This window comes from Phyllobates terribilis, unplaced genomic scaffold, assembly GCF_046119375.1.
Source record: "Phyllobates terribilis strain yellow unplaced genomic scaffold, ASM4611937v1 Scaffold_4__5_contigs__length_816908805, whole genome shotgun sequence".
Lineage (NCBI taxonomy): Eukaryota > Metazoa > Chordata > Amphibia > Anura > Dendrobatidae > Phyllobates > Phyllobates terribilis.
In genome coordinates, this window is record NW_027362764.1 from 473,869,183 (window position 1) to 473,886,273 (window position 17,091).

The 17,091-nt window shown below is 41.2% G+C and overlaps 1 protein-coding gene across 1 annotated transcript in view; it reads left to right on the forward strand.

Moving 5' to 3' along the window:
* Window positions 1–17,091, forward strand: part of NQO2 (N-ribosyldihydronicotinamide:quinone dehydrogenase 2) — a 117,586-nt gene that overhangs the window by 81,481 nt on the left and 19,014 nt on the right. Inside the window, exons 4-5 of the mRNA XM_073678696.1 lie at window positions 6,366–6,479; window positions 13,116–13,217. Coding sequence (XP_073534797.1) covers window positions 6,366–6,479; window positions 13,116–13,217 — 216 coding nt within the window. The remainder of the gene's footprint in view (window positions 1–6,365; window positions 6,480–13,115; window positions 13,218–17,091) is intronic.

The window sequence follows — 17,091 nt, forward strand, 5'->3', positions numbered from 1 at the left end:
CTTCAGGGGCATTTTTGTTCAGGATTTTTCTTGCAGTTTTGGTGCTTTTTTATGCGGTTTTGGTGCGTTTTTTTTCACTGTCCTTCTGTCTCTATTTATGCATGTACATAAATTTCTTTGAAAAAATAGAACCCCATTCTATTTTGCCATGAAAAACGCTGAAAAAACGCTGATGCAAATTTTGGTGCGTTTTTTCAGTGTTTTTTCACTTCCTATGGGTGAAAAAACGCAGAAAAAACGCTGAAAGAAGTGACATGCTCTATTTTCAAAAAAAACATGCAAGGCACAAAATACGTAACAAAAAAAAAACATGATGTGTGAACAGTGAATTCTGGTTTCTCATAGACTTTGCTGGTACTGCACACGGCAGATGAAAAATTGCATAAAAATCTGCTGCAAAAAACGCTGAAAAAAACATGATGTGTGAACATAGCCTGAGAGTGTGTATGCATGGGTATGTCTGTTTGTGTGGATGTTTTTGATTTCCCTTAGTGCCTTTAGAAATGTTTGGTCAAGAATTGACACACTTCTGGTAACTTTGTTTCCTCCTTTACTCCTGGATTACTTTAATATTTTCCTATGGAGGGTGGCCTAGGTGGTTTCCAGATGTAAACTGTGTTCCAAATTATTATGCAAATTGGATTTAAGTGTCATAAAGATTTAATTTTTTGTTTTTCAAATAAACTCATGATTATTAGTTTTCCAGGTGAGCCCAAATAAAAGAAAACTACTTGAGAAGCACCTTCCACTTTATTAGGCAGGCCACAGGTTTCAAGCAATATGGGAAAGAAAAAGGATCTCTCTGCTGCCAAAAAGCATCAAATAGTACAATACCTTGGACAAGGTATGAAAACATTAGATATTTCATGAAAACGTAAGCGTGATCATCATACTGTGAATACACTCCCTGACAGAAGTTATGTCGCTTATCCATGTTATGTAAGTAAAAGCTTATAACTTGACGTTAAATTCATCCATTGGTTTTATAAATTACTCTTTTGAAAGCTGAAACCCTCCCAAATTTGGTTTAGGTAAAGAAAATTTATTAGCATCAATGCTGAAATATTGATCATTTAATGAACACAGAATGGTCAGATTTTGGCAAGACAAAAGTTTTGTCGCCCGCAGAAAGTAATGTGATATTCAAACAAATGATTATCTTAAAATACAAATATATGTTGCATAACATTGGTGAATGAAGCTGTGGTGCTATTAGAGTCATATTTAATATTTTGTGTGACTTCCATGAGCTTGAAGGACTGCATCCATGCGGTTCAACAATGTTTCATACAATTTATTAATGAAGTCATCAGGAATAGCAAAGAATGCAGTCTTACATGCCTCCCAGAATTCATCTTGATTCTTTGGTTTTGTCTTCCAAGCTTCCTCTTTCATCCTACCCCAAACATGCTCAATGATGTTCATGTCTGGTGACTGGGCTGGCCAGTCCTTGAGCACCTTGATCTTTTTTGCCTGGAGGAACTTTGTTGTAGAGATGGATGTATGAGATGGAGCACCATCCTACTGCAGAATTTGACCCCTTTTATGATTTGGAATGTAAGAGGTAGCTAATACTTCTTGATATTTTAGGCTATTGATATTGCCTTCCACCTTGCAAATGTTTCGCACACCCCCATACTGAATGTAACCCCAGACCATGATCTTTCCACCACCAAATGTAACTGTTTTCTGGGTGTATTTTGGATCCATACGGGCTCCAGTAGGTCTCCTGCAGTATTTGCAGCGGCTGTGGTCTAATTCTACTGAAGATTCATCAGAGAAATCCACCTTGTGCCACTTTTCCAGCGTCCATATGTTTAGCAGGCTGTGGGACTTTGCAAATGCCACATGGTTTTTTATTTGCCTTTTGTTTAGTGCTGGCTTCTGGGCACTGATTCGACCATGGAGGCCATTTCGAGACAGAATCCTACAAACTGTTCTAGTTGACACAGGGACTTGAGGTGACCAGGCCTGTTGGAGCTCTTCTGCAGTGGAAGAGGGGCTTGCTGTGGATTTTCTAACCAACAAACGTTCCTCCTGAGCAGTTGTCTTGCGGGGTCTGCCGGACCTGGGCTTGTCAAACACATCTTCAGTCTCTTCAAATCTTTTTTTAATTCTTTGTACTTGACGTTGAGACACATTAAAGGTGCCAGCCACCTCTGCAGTGGATCTGGTCTTCAGCCTCTTGATAATCAAGGCTTTGGTCACAGGGTGGATTTTTGGCATGTTGTCAGAGCTCAAGTTGCAGTTCAAGTGAAGGTCTGGGGTGCTGGGTTTCTTTTTATACACACCCACTAATTAACCGATCATTTACTGAGCACTGGTGAGGATGTAAACTAGGATTGGGTGCATTATATGACCAGACGACAAAACTTTTGTTTTGCCAAAATCTGACCATTCTGTGTTCATTAAATGATCAATATTTCAGCATTGATGCCAATTTATTTTCTTTACCTAAACCAAATTTGGGAGGGTTTCAGCTTTCAAAAGACTAATTTATAAAACCAATGGATGAATTTAGCGTCAGGTTATAAGCTTTTATTTACATAACATGGATAAGCGACATAACTTCTGTCAGGGAGTGTAGATGTGTGATACAGAGCGCAGACAGGTCCGTGCAGATAAAGGCATAATGAAGATGGTTTCTGCCAGAAAAATTAATTGGAGTAAGAGAGCAGCTGCAAAAATCCCATTACAAAGCAGAAAACAGATATTTAAAGTTTCTGGTTCTTTCGGAGTCCCGCGAACCTCAAGATGTAGGATCTTCCAGAGGCTTGCAGTTGTGCATAAACCTACTATTTGGCCACCCCTAGACAGTGCTCACAAACAAAAATGGTTGCAGTGAGCCCAGACATACATGAAGACCAATTTGAAAACAGTCTTGTTCACTGATGAGTGCTGTGCAACCCTGGATAATTCAGATGGATGGTTGGTGGATGGCCACCATGTCCCAACAAGGCTGCAACGTTAGCAACAAGGTGGCGAAGTCATGTTTTGGGCCAGAATCATAGAGAGAGAATTGGTAGGCCTCTTTAGGGTCCCTGAAGGTGTGAAAATGACATTGTCAAAGTGTATAGAGTTTCTGACTGACCAATTTTCTCCATGGTACAAAAAAGAACCATGCCATCCATAGCAAAATCACCTTCTTGCTTGACAATGCACCATCTCAAGCTGCAAAAAATACTTCTGATTCATTGGCTGTTATGGGCATAAAAGGAGAGAAACTCATGATGTGGCCACCATAGTCCCATGACCTCAACCCTATTGAGAACCTTTGGAGTATCCTCAAGCAAAAGATCTATGAGGGTGGGAGGCAGCTCACATCAAAACAGCAGCTCTGGGAGGCTATTCTGACATCATGCAAAGAAATTCAAGCAACAACTATCCAAAACTCACAAGTTTAACCCTCCGTCACATACAATAGGCCTGACAGGCACATCTCTTTTACTTTCATTTCTCCTTCCTCGCCAGATTGTGAGGAAATCCCCTCCCTCCAGGTAGTCTCCTGTCTCTAGCAGCTCTGTGAAACCTCATACCACAGTTGGATTGCAGAGCTTCAGGAGGACAGATATAACTGCGCTAATCTCTCAGGCTCATTGTATGTGAACACGTCACACTCAATAAGGTTGGTATTTTATGTTTTTATTCATCACAATTGTTTATTTAGCTTGTTTTATGAATGTATAGCACAAAGTGTGAGGATATTTCATAGAAATAAGGCAGATTAAAAAAGAAAGTGTGCTGCTCAGGCATATACAGTAGTTCCCTAACACATATTCCTTCTCTTGCTTCAGATTATCTGCTGAAATGGAGAGGAAAATGTACAATTTATCAAAAAACCTTGATGTTGAGGAAGTAACAAACATGCTGTTAGATGATGCAGACCCCACACTGAATGAGGATTTAGGAGAGGAAAGTGAGATTGATTCTCATGATGAGGTGGAAGTATGTGAAGTGGATTCTGAATCAGAGCAAGATGGTGACAGTGATGAGGATGAAGATGTAGAATCTTATTATATGGGAAAAGATAAAAAAAAACAATGAAACAAGAAGCCACTCCAGAAAAAACGTAGGGATCCTCAAAACATTATTACTCACCTTCCTGCAGTTATAGGAACTGCAAGTAATGCAAAAACTGCAGTTGAATGCTGGAATAGTTTATTCACAGGTGACAATCTGGACTCTATTGTCACATATAACAACCAATATATAGACATTATAAAGGACAAGTTCATCTGCAACAGAACCATCAAGGCCACAGATGAAATAGAACTGCGTGCTTTTTTTGGATTATTATACCTTGCAGGAGCTTATAGGGCAAATAGACAAAGTTTGGAGGAACTTTGGAGTAAAGATGGGGATGGAGTTGAAAAATTTGGCCTTGTTATGTCCATAAACAGATTCAAGCTTCTAATTCGTTGCCTTCGGTTTGACGACAGAACTACCCGAACCGAACGTAAAACACATGACCGACTTGCTCCAATTCATGATATATTCCAAAAATTTGTTAAAAACTGTAAAAAAAGCTATTGCCCTGGGGATAATCTCACTATTGACGAAATGCTCCCTGGTTTTCGTGGGAAATGTGCCTTTCGTCAATATATTCCATCAAAGCCTAACAAATATGGAATAAAAATGTATGCCCTTGTTGATGCCAGTAAGACCTACACTTACAACCTGGAAGTTTATGCAGGAAAACAACCAGAAGGTCCTTACTGTGTCAGCAACAAACCCAGTGATGTTGTAAAAAGACTGGCTGAGCCCTTATTTGGATCGGGTCGCAATATAACAGCTGACAATTGGTTTTCAAATTGTGATCTGATTGATTATCTGAAAATGCAGAAGCTTTCATATGTCGGAACTGTAAGAAAAAATAAAAAAGAATTGCCTACACAGTTAATAAGTGTGAAAGGGAGACAACAGTACAGCAGTATGTTTGCATTCCATAATGGAAAGGTTTTGGTTTCCTATGTACCACAAGCAAAAAAAATTGTACTTCTTCTATCAACACTTCATGATGATGATGCCATCGATCCTGGGACTGAGGCACAAAAAAACCCGGGGATAATTACATTTTATAATGCAACCAAAGGGGGTGTTGATACAGCTGATCAGATGTGCTCAACTTTCAACGTCAGCAGAAACACCAAATGCTGGCCAATGGTCATATTTTTTGCTATGTTGAATTTGGGTGGTTTAAATTCACAAGTCATTCACCTTGAAAACAAGCTTGAACCACTCCGTAGACGATTCTATCTGAAAAAATTGGCCCATGAACTAGTGCTTGGAGAGCTACGCAGGAGAAGTATGAAAACAATCGGTATCCCCTCTCGCCTTCAAGTTCAGCTCAAAAGATTCCGCCCAGAAGATGATAGTGAGAATTCACCACCTGCACCACCTCCCAAAAGAAGGAGATGCACCACCTGCACCACGGAAAGCGGAATCAGAAGGCTTTCTAATTATGAATGTCACAAATGTCATAATGCAATCTGCCTGACACATGCAAAAATTATGTGTTATTCTTGCTCTTTGCTCTGCAAGTGTAATTTTTCTGGGGAAACTTCAGGATCTAATTCTGATTGAATATGTGTTTAATAGTATTTAAGATACCTTAAAATTAAGTTTGTTTCCATAAATTTTCTTAGTAGAGTTTTTTGACAGAGTCGAACTGGGGACTATTTGGCGGGAGTTTTGAAATGTTTGTATTTCAGAGTTATTAGTTTTATGTTAAGTAAATGGGGGTTTTTTGCACCTGATTATGTGTAGTCTCTTTTATTACATCCCTATGAAGGTCACTGATCTCTTTTAGAGCACTGAAATTGCAAACATTAGATATTATAGGTATTTTTATAGCCTGCGCCTGACAGTCACATTGTATGTGAACTCGTTAGAACCGATATTGTATGTGACGGAGGGTTAATGGATGCACTAATTGTGAAGGTGATATCAAAGAAGGGGACCTATTTTAACATGTAACTTGGCCTGTTATGATGTTTTTGATTGAAAAAGCTTTTGATTTCAGTAAATGTGACCTTAATGCTGCAAATCCAACAAATGACTATTTTCAGTTCTTTGTAGCCTATAAAATGTTAGGAAACTCTGTGGTACATAATAATTTGAACAGTGCATGTTGAGGTTTTTTAGTTTGGAAAAAATAGTTATAATTGGGAGGTTTGTTCAATAAAATTTGCTTTATACTTATTGATTTATATTTATAAGTCACTGGCCCAGAAATTGACAAAAACACCAGAAAGTAAAAAAATGTTTATGATTTACTATATACTTTAAAGTAACCACCTGCGTTACAAAAATGCAGTATAACGCAGTGTGAATCCAGTATTAATGTATCTATTTATTTTCCTTAGTTTCCTTTATATTGGTTCAGCTTCCCTGCAATCATGAAGGGCTGGATAGATCGATGCTTCGTTCAAGGTTTTGCCTTTGACTTCCCAGGTTATTATGAAACTGGATTACTTAAGGTATGTTGTACCTCTAACATTATGTTGAATCACAAAATATACAGTAGTGTCCTATATATCAAAGTGTTGTCAGAAAACTAGCAAAAAATATTTTGAATAGTAGCAAAATTTTTGCGCAATGAGGAGTTGTGCAAAGATTTGGCGACTTTTGTTGTTTTTATGCCAGTTTGATGCAGCTCCACTAGAATGAGTGGAACTGGGGAGGAACCAGGATGTGATGGGATGTGGCTACCCCGTCAAATTCAGTATAAGTGCCGGCGTTACTTACGTCAGAAATGTTACTACAGTCCCTAACTGGAGTAACAATCCTGCCAAAGGTAAAAAAGCATTGCAGTGATAAAAAGCCCCAAATTCATTAAGTGACTTGTGCCTCTTAATGAATGTGGCCCTTCTTATTTCTACATGCCCATCATTAAGACTGGAGAATGAAATGCCAGTCTTAATGAATCAGGCCTGTTTATAATCTTTTTAAAAATAGTAAAACAGTGTTAACGTGTACAGTGAGAAAATTGACTGATTTACATACTAAGGCATTGATTCATTAAAGTCAACCTGTTAGCACAGAATGACTGTTCAAAACAAATACAGCCGCTTGGTGCACCATTGATGTGGCCAAACATTTAAGTGCACCTTCACACCTACTTGTTTTCCCTCTATCTCCACCCCACCCCACTTATTTGATAGAGTTAGAGAAGGAAGAAGATAGATGGGAAGTGTGAGGTAGTGATCACAGCATGACAATGACCCAAAACACACAGCCAGGGTAACTAAGGAGTGGCTCTGTAAGAAGCATGTCAAGGTCCTGGAGTGGCCTAGCCAGTCTCTAGACCTGAACCCAATAGAAAATCTTTGGGGGTAGTCGAAACTCAAAGTTGCCCAGCTACAGCTCTGAAACCTGAAAGATCTGGAGAAGATCTGTATGGAGGAGTGGGCCAAAATCCCCACTGAAAAAAATGTGTCAATTTGTAAAAAAAAATAAAAATTATTTTACTATTGCTAGTTTTCAAAATTCGTGACATTTTCATTTTTCAGTCAATTGAGCTGTTTGATGGCTTTTGTTTTATATGACAAGTTAACATTTTTATTCATAACGTTTTGGGGTAGATACAAAGTTTTGATCGCTCCTCATTGCATTTTTTCGTACTTGTGGCAACTGAAAAATCGCAATTGTGATGTTTCAATTTTTTTCTCATTATGGTTTTTACCAATTGGCTTAATTCATTTTATATTTTGATAGAACTGACTTTTACAGACATAGCAATACCACATATGTGTATATTTTTTAATTGTTTTAATTTCTTTATTTTTAAATGGGGGAAGGAGATTGCTTCAAATGATTATATTTTTTATGTTACTAAACACCTTTTTTTTTACTTTTACTTCTTAGGGTATTTGATCCTGCAATTGTCCAATCGCTTGAACTTTATACTGTAATAATATAGTATTGCAGTATATAGTAAAAATCATGGTCATGGTAACACTGTCATGGCAGACACAGGGGCCTTTAGCCAGATTCTGGCTGTCATGGCATCCCATCGGAGTGCTGCGATCGCATTGCGGAGTCTGGAGGAGGCGATGTTTACGCAGTTCAAATGGCGCTGTCAGAGATTGACAGCAGTATTCAAATGGTTAACAGCAGTGGGTGGAGCTTAGTGTCACATGCTGATGCAGGGGTGGGATTCAGAATTTTAACAAGTTCCCAGTTTTTGTTAAGAAGCCACACAAATGTAAAACCATGCCCATTTTTAAGCCACACCCATTTAACATACACTTTCCTCAACCACAAAATACAAGTAACAGAAGCTAAAAGTAAAAGCGCTTTCCCCTTCTTGTCCTGAATATATCTTCATGTATGGCCTCATTGCCTCCTGTCCAGTGCACGTTGTTGCAGTGACTTCTTGCTATTGTGAATGGTATTAACAAGTTCTTAAAATTAGTACTAAAGAAACCTGCTCAATGGACGAGCTCCTGTCCATCTCTCACTTCAACTGCCTGCTGCACCTAATCTCTGGTCTCAGTGGCCACATGCCAAATATGTGTGAAATACCACCACACCATGACCAGACCACATATTACCACCACATAGTTACCAAATAGTGTCGCATACAAGGGACAAATACAATCACACCATCACCAGACCACATATTACTGCCACAGAGCGACTGAATACTAGAATACTGATCATTAATAAAACACACAATACTAATAACACTAATATTACCATCAGTGCCATTATACATAGGAGCTCTTTATATAGTATATAGTGTTTAGATAATACAGTGATCACTGGTGACATTATACAGAGGAGCTCTGTATATAGCGTATAGTGTACAGGTAATACAGTGATCACCAGTTACCAGGGGTGGACTGACAGCTTGGAGCCCCTGTGCAAGAAATGTGTATGGGCCCCCCTCCTTTTATTGTGACAAAGCTACAGATATACAGTACAGACCAAAAGTTTGGATACACCTTCTCATTTAAAGATTTTTCTGTATTTTTATAACTATGAAAATTGTACTTTCACGCTGAAGGCATCAAAACAATGAATTAACACATGTGGAATTATATAGTTAACAAAAAAGTGTGAAACATCTGAAAATGTGTCTTATATTCTAGGTTCTTCAAAGTAGCCACCTTTTGCTTTGATGACTGCTTTGCACACTCTTGGCATTCTCTAGATGAGCTTCAAGAGGTAGTCACCGGAAATGGTCTTCCAACAATCTTGAAGAAGTTCCCAGAGATGCTTAGCACTTGTTGGCCCTTTTGCCTTCATTCTGCAGTCCAGCTCACCCCAAACCATCTCGATTGGGTTCAGGTCTGGTGACTGTGGAGGCCAGGTCATCTGGCGTAGCACCCCATCACTCTACATCTTGGTCAAATAGCCCTTACACAGCCTGGAGGTGTGTTTGGGGTCATTGTCCTGTTGAAAAATAAATGATGATCCAACTAAACGCAAACCGGATGGAATAGCATGCCGCTGCAAGATGCTGTGGCAGCCATGCTGGTTCAGTATGCCTTCAATTTTGAATAAATCCCCAACAGTGTCACCAGCAAAGCACCCCCACACCATCACACCTCCTCCTCCATGCTTCACCGTGGGAACCAGGCATGTAGAGTCCATCCATTCACCTTTTCTGCGTCTCACAAAGATACGGTGGTTGGAACCAAAAATCTCATATTTGGACTCATCAGACGAAAGCACAGATTTCCACTGGTCTAATGTCCATTCCTTGTGTTCTTTAGCCCAAACAAGTCTCTTCTGCTTGTTGCCTGTCCTTAGCAGTGGTTTCCTAGCAGCTATTTTACCATGAAGGCCTGCTGCACAAAGTCTCCTCTTAACAGTTGTTGTAGAGATGTGTCTGTTGCTAGAACTCTTTGTGGCATTGACCTGGTCTCACATGAGGACCGCCCCAGGAAAGCAAGACCAAGAGTCACCTCTGCTTCTGAGGATAAGTTTATCCGAGTCACCAGCCTCAGAAATCGCAGGTTAACAGCAGCTCAGATTAGAGACCAGGTTAATGCCACACAGAGTTCTAGCAGCAGACACATCTCTTCAAAAACTATTAAAAGGAGACTTTGTGCAGCAGGCCTTCATGGTAAAATAGCTGCTAGGAAACCACTGCTAAGGACAGGCAACAAGCAGAAGAGACTTATTTGGGCTAAAGAACACAAGAAATGGACATTAGACCAGTGGAAATCTGTGCTTTGGTCTGATGAGTCCAAATTTGAGATCTTTGGTTCCAACCACCGTGTCTTTGTGCGACGCAGAAAAGGTGAACGGATGGACTCTACATGCCTGGTTTCCACCATGAAGCATGGAGGAGGAGGTGTGATGGTGTGGGGGTGCTTTGCTGGTGACACTGTTGGGGATTTATTCAAAATTGAAGGCATACTGAACCAGCATGGCTACTACAGCATCTTGCAGCGGCATGCTATTCCATCCGGTTTGCGTTTAGTTGGACCATCATTTATTTTTCAACAGGACAATGACCCCAAACACACCTCCAGGCTGTGTAAGGGCTATTTGACCAAGAGGGGGAGTGATGGGGTGCTATGCCAGATGACCTGGCCTCCACAGTCACCAGACCTGAACCCAATCGAGATGGTTTGGGGTGAGCTGGACCGCAGAGTGAAGGCAAAAGGGCCAACAAGTGCTAAGCATCTCTGGGAACTCCTTCAAGATTGTTGGAAGACCATTTCCGGTGATTACCTCTTGAAGCTCATCAAGAGAATGCCAAGAGTGTACAAAGCAGTCATCAAAGCAAAAGGTGGCTACTTTGAAGAACCTAGAATATAAGACATATTTTCAGTTTTTTCACACTTTTTTGTTAAGTATATAATTCCACATGTGTTAATTCATAGTTTTGATGCCTTCAGTGTGAATGTACAATTTCCATAGTCAAGAAAATACAGAAAAATCTTTAAATGAGAAGGTGTGTTCAAACTTTTGGTCTGTACTGTATATACCTTACATAGTCTATATACTAAGGGACTGTGCTATACATAATAAAGCTACATTCCTGTATTCGTGTGCAGTGTCGGTGTGCTGCTCGCTGTTATAGACGCATTGAGCATGTCCTATTCTGATTCTCAAAATCGGATCACAACAGGACAGTCTCTGACCCTCACAGATCTCATTCTCAGATCCGTGATTTTCATGGATGTGTAAATGGATCTATAAAACTCTACAAGTCCTTGTGCCGTTTAATAAAAAAATCTGGCAGCACACGGACATTTCACACAAAAGTGAGAATGTGGCCTAAGGGATTTTACAGATAGCATTATCACTCCAAGTCACACAGTGCAGATACAGAATAATATTTACATCCAGGCACTTACCGCTGACATCTCATCTGATCAGAGTCAGTTTCTGCTGCTTCTTCTCCATCTGGTCAGACCTTCACGTCGACATCTCCCAGCCACAACTCGTCTTGTCACGATGATCTCCAGCCTAGAAAATAACAAGGTCACCTATATTGTACACATACATGTGTCTCCCCCACACTTTGAAGGTGAGAGAAGACGTTATCAGGTACTGAGCATCCTCCGCCACATCCCAATTCATTACAAGCCCCTGACAGCGTCTTCTCCCACCTTTCAACTCATTATAAAGTGCCCTATGCATCTTACCCCCATCATTGCTCTCCTCCCATCTTTGTTCTCCCACACCACACCACAGTGTCCTCTCCCCCACCCTCATCATTGTTCTCTCACACCACCCTCATCATTGTTATCTCACACCACCCCTATCATTGCTGTCCCACACCAGCCTCATCATTGCTCTCCCCCCGATCATTCTCATCATTGCCCTCCCCAAGATCTCCCTCATCATTGCTCTCCCCCCGATTACCCTCATCATTGCTCTCCCCCGATCACTCTCATCATTGCTCTCCCCCGATCACCCTCATCATTGCTCTCCCCCCATCACCCTCATCATTGCTCTCCCCCCATCATCCTCATCATTTCTGCCCCCCATCATTGCTTTCCCCGCATCATTGCCCCAGTGTATTGGATAAAATTTAAAAAAACAAACTTACCTCTCTGCACGCTCCCCCGCAGCATCGTCCTCACCAGCAACTTTCTCCCTGACACAGGCACGCGCTGCTTGCTGACGTCATCAAGCAGCGCGCGTCTGTGTCACACAGAAAGCAGAAGATGGATCCCTGCAGCTCCGCTGCCATTTCCTCTTATAGGCAGTGGAGCTGCAGGAATCGCCACACAGGATGAGGGCAATCTGGCCATGTGCCCCACGGAGCCTGGGTCTCCGAGAAACTGGCCAGATTGTCCTCATTATTGTCCACCCTGCAAGGGCCCCCCTGCACCGCCAGGCCCGGTGCAGTTGCAGCGGCGGTATGTCCGCCCCTGCCAGTGACATTATACAGGTACAGTGATCACCAGTGACATTATACAGAGGAGCTCTATATCTAGTGTCAGTGTACAGGAAATACAGGCAAATCAGCATTTTGAAAAAAAAATTTTGGGGTTGTGTCGCCATTTTCTGAGACCCATAACATTTTCATTTTTAAGTCAATGGAGCTATATGATGGCTTATTTTTTTGTGGTGTGAGACAATATTTTTATTGATACTATTTTGGGATAGATATGATGTTTTGATTGCTTGTTACAGCATTATTTGTTGTACTACAGCAATAAAAAAAAACAATTTTGGCGTTCTTGAATTTTTTTCTATTTATGATGTTTATCGATGTGGTTAATTATTTTTATATTTTGATTGAACTTTTTTGAATGTGGCAATAACACATACTGTATGTGTATTTTTTTCTTATCTTTATTTTTAATGGTGGAAAAGAGGTCGGGCGATTTGAACTGTTAAGTGTATCGAGTGTGGGGAAAGCTTACCACATAAGCCCGCTGCATATACTCACTTCACGCTAGCATAGTGCATATACAGTGCATGTCATGAAGGGGTTAAGGTTAAGAAAAATATTGATATGTCTACATACTTGCCTTTTTTGTTGGTAATTTGGTATTAGTATAAAACTGTGAAGAAAGCCTAATATTGTACAAAATAATTGATTTAACAGATGTGATGGCAATGAAAGTGAAATTGTAGGTGAAAGTGTAGATAATTTCTAACACTGTTGAATTGTACGTGCTAATTCTTCTCTTCCTTAGGGTAAACGAGCCATACTTTCATTTACGACTGGTGGAACAGAACAAATGTTCAGTAAAGAAGGTCTAAGTGGTGACATCCGATACCTTCTCTGGCCTATTCAAGTAAGCATTTGCAACTAAAGGGAACCTGTTAGCTGATTTATACTGCTCGAACCATGGGCAGCATGGGCAGACACTGGTTTCATCATTTCAGTTAAACAAATTGAAGCAAGGAACAAGCAGATTATATATGCGTATCAAAAAAATAAGAAGTCATATGCATAAATCTAATATATATGCTAAATAGTAATTGATACACAAGTATCCCCTGGATATATTGGTATGTAGTCCCAATCTGGAATAAACAAAAAAGCAACAAGAAAAATATTGATTCAAATGTCAAATAAGACAAAAATCCAATGAAAATATCAAAACTTTATTCAACACATAGGTAAGTATGTGGTGCCAAAGGGAGACAGTTGCACGTAAGTGTTAAAATCCAATGAGAAAAACTGAATAAAAAACATTTATGGATGGAACCTACATGGTATATACAAAGTGTGCTAGATCGGCTCACTCAGTTGCATATAGAGGTGGACACAGGACACTGTCTCTTTAAATCTTCCACCAGTTTATTAAAACTGAAAAGTACTGCATAAACCAGTGTAACGTTAACAAAACAAACACAGCCTAACTTGCAGCTTCAAGCCCATCCCCACACTGAATGCTCTAGAAGGCTAGGTATTTATCTTCTGGACTCCTCCCACTCTACAGCTGTTCAATCAACTTAGCACTAAACATGGCCGATTAACCCCTCTTAGCGCTTAGTGTGCTGGAGCATTTTCCTAGGTTTATATTACTGGCTACATATCTCCCCTCCAGTGACTTTGTCACAATAGAGAGAATGTCAATCAAAAAGTTTGCAAATCAGGACAATGGAATTGGAAAATTAGTCAACTCATTAGATAAAGTGCTAAAAGCGCAAATCACAAATGTTCATAACTAAATGCACTCATGAGGACAATAGGCAGGATAAATAATCACCTCATAAATATAGTGATACAGTATTAGTAACAGTGAGAAGAATGTAATTGGATAGTGAACTCACAACTGAAATATCTGCATTAATTATTGAGAATGAGAATAATAATAATCTTTTTATTTATATAGCGTCAACATATTCCGCAGCGCTTTACAATTCAGACAATTTTACAGACATTATCGGCACTATCCCCATTGGGCTCACAATATACACTGCTCAAAAAAAAAAAAAGAGGGAACACTCAAATAACACATCCTAGATCTGAATGAATGAAATATTCTCATTGAATACTTTGTTCTGTACAAAGTTGAATGTGCTGACAACAAAATCACACAAAAATCATCAATGGAAATCAAATTTATTAACCAATGGAGGCCTGGATTTGGAGTCACCCCCAAAATTAAAGTGGAAAAACACACTACAGGCTGATCCAACTTTGATGTAATGTCCTTAAAACAAGTCAAAATGAGGCTCAATACTGTGTGTGGCCTCCATGTGCCTGTATGACCTCCCTACAACGCCTGGGCATGCTCCTGATGAGGTTGCGGATGGTCTCTTGTGGAATCTCCTCCCAGACCTGGACTAAAGCATCCGCCAACTCCTGGACAGTCTGTGGTGCAACGTGACGTTGATGAATGGAGCGAGACAAGATGTCTCAGATGTGTTCAATCGGATTCAGGTCTGGGGAACGGGCGGGCCAGTCCATAGCTTCAATGCCTTCATCTTGCAGGAACTGCTGACACACTCCAACCACATGAGGTCTGGCATTGTCCTGCATTAGGAAGAACCCAGGGCCAACCGCACCAGCATATGGTCTCACAAGGGGTCTAAGGATCTCATCTCGGTACCTAATGGCAGTCAGGCTACCTCTGGCGAGCACATGGAGGGCTGTGAGGTCCTCCAAAGAAATGCCACCGCACACCATTACTGACCCACTGCCAAACAATTCATGCTGAAGGATGTTGCAGGCAGCAGATCGCTCTCCACGGCGTCTCCAGACTCTGTCACGTCTTTCAAATGTGCTCAGTGTGAACCTGCTTTCATCTGTGAAGAGCACAGGGCACCAGTGGCGACTTTGCCAATCCTGTCGCAAATGCAAAGCGTCCTGCATGGTGTTGGGCTGTGAGCACCACCCCCATCTGTGGACATCCGGCCCTCATACCACCCTCATGGAGTCAGTTTCTAACCGTTTGTGCAGACACATGCACATCTGTGGCCTGCTGGAGGTCATTTTGCAGGGCTCTGGCAGTGCTCCTCCTGTTCCTCCTTGCACAAAGGCGGAGGTAGCGGTCCTGCTGCTGGGTTGTTGCCCTCCTACGGCCCCCTCCACGTCTCCTGGTGTACTGGCCTGTCTCCTGGTAGCGCCTCCAGCCTCTGGACACTACGCTGACAGACACTGCAAACCTTCTTGCCACAGCTTGCCGCATTACCTGAGCAACGTCTGTGGGTTGTAGAGTCCGTCTCATGCTACCACGAGTGTGAAAGCAAAACCAACATTCAAAAGTGACCAAAACATCAGCCAGAAAGCATTGGTACTGAGATGTGGTCTGTGGCCCCCACCTGCAGAACCACTCCTTTATTGAGTGTGTCTTGATAATTGCCAATAATTTCCATCTATTGTCTATTCCATTTGCACAGCAGCATGTGAAATTGATTGTCAATCAGTGTTGCTGTTAGAATCTATGTTGTTTTACTATCAGCCATCTTGTTGTGGTTTGCTTGCTTCTAGTCTTTTCCTCTGGTGCTGTGTTTCTTGGTCACGCGATCTCTGCACTCTTTATTACTCAGCACCTGGCTTCCATTCCCCGCAAGACATCAGTGTAGTAACGCTCATGCTCTGGCTAAGTAGCCTTGTTTAGTTCTTCTTGCCTTGGACTATTGTTATCCTGGGACTTCATGTTCCACCAGTTTTGTTTCCTTTAATTTTCGTTTCTGCAACTAACTTTTCTGTTAGGAGGTCTCCTGCTTTTGCTCCCAGTCCTTAGATCTTTTAGGGACCCCTTTCCCTGTCCTACAGGTCTTCGTTTGAGTTCAGTGCAGGAGTTTCGGTGGGGCTATTCATAAGGAATAGGGCACTCACCCCAGTGTAGGGTTAAGCTGAGTCTCAGTGCAGGAACAGCTTTTCCCTCCTATTCCTTAGTTCTAAGTTGCGGAACATAACAGTATGTCCAGCCGCGTTTAAAAAAAACAAAAAAAAGGGGGGGGTGGTTTGGGTTTTTTTTCTTCTCCTCTCCTCTTCCTGGATTTTCTTCAGTATGGTTACCATCCAGGAGCTTGCTCAATGATTGCAAGGGTTGACTCTGGAGGTTGCCGATCTTCAGCAGTACGTGAGTAAATACCCTGCAGAATGCTATGAAGAACGTAAGGTAGGATTACCTGAGTGTTTCTCGGGGAAACGACACGATTCTTTTTCATTTAAAAATGCTTGTTTGTTGTATTTTCGTCTCAGACCTAGGTCTTCTGGTAGTGAACTACAGCGTGTAGGAATTATTATGTCTCTATTGCGTAAGGAACCTCAAATCTGGGGTTTTCCTTGTCTCCTGATGATCATTGTTTGAGTCCTGTGGAGGCATTTTTTGATGCCATGGGTTTGCTATATGATGATCCTGATCGGGTTACATCAGCTGAGGCAGAGCTCAGAAGTCTCAAACAGGGTTCTCTTGATGCTGAGAGTTATTGCACCCTGTTCAGATGATGGTCTGCAGAGGTCAGGTGGAACGACCCTGCACTCAAGTTTCAGTTTCTGGCAGGCTTGAGTGAAAAGGTTAAAGATTTGCTCATTGCATTCCCTGCACCGGATACTCTGCAAGTTGCCATGCAGTTAGCTATCCGTGTGGATAAAAGTTTGAGGGCTAGACAGAATGAGGAGAAGTTTCCTGTATAGCTGGATTCTGTTTCTCACGATATTCCTGCCGACACTGGGGGACCTATACAGGTCGGGGCAATGTTATCCCG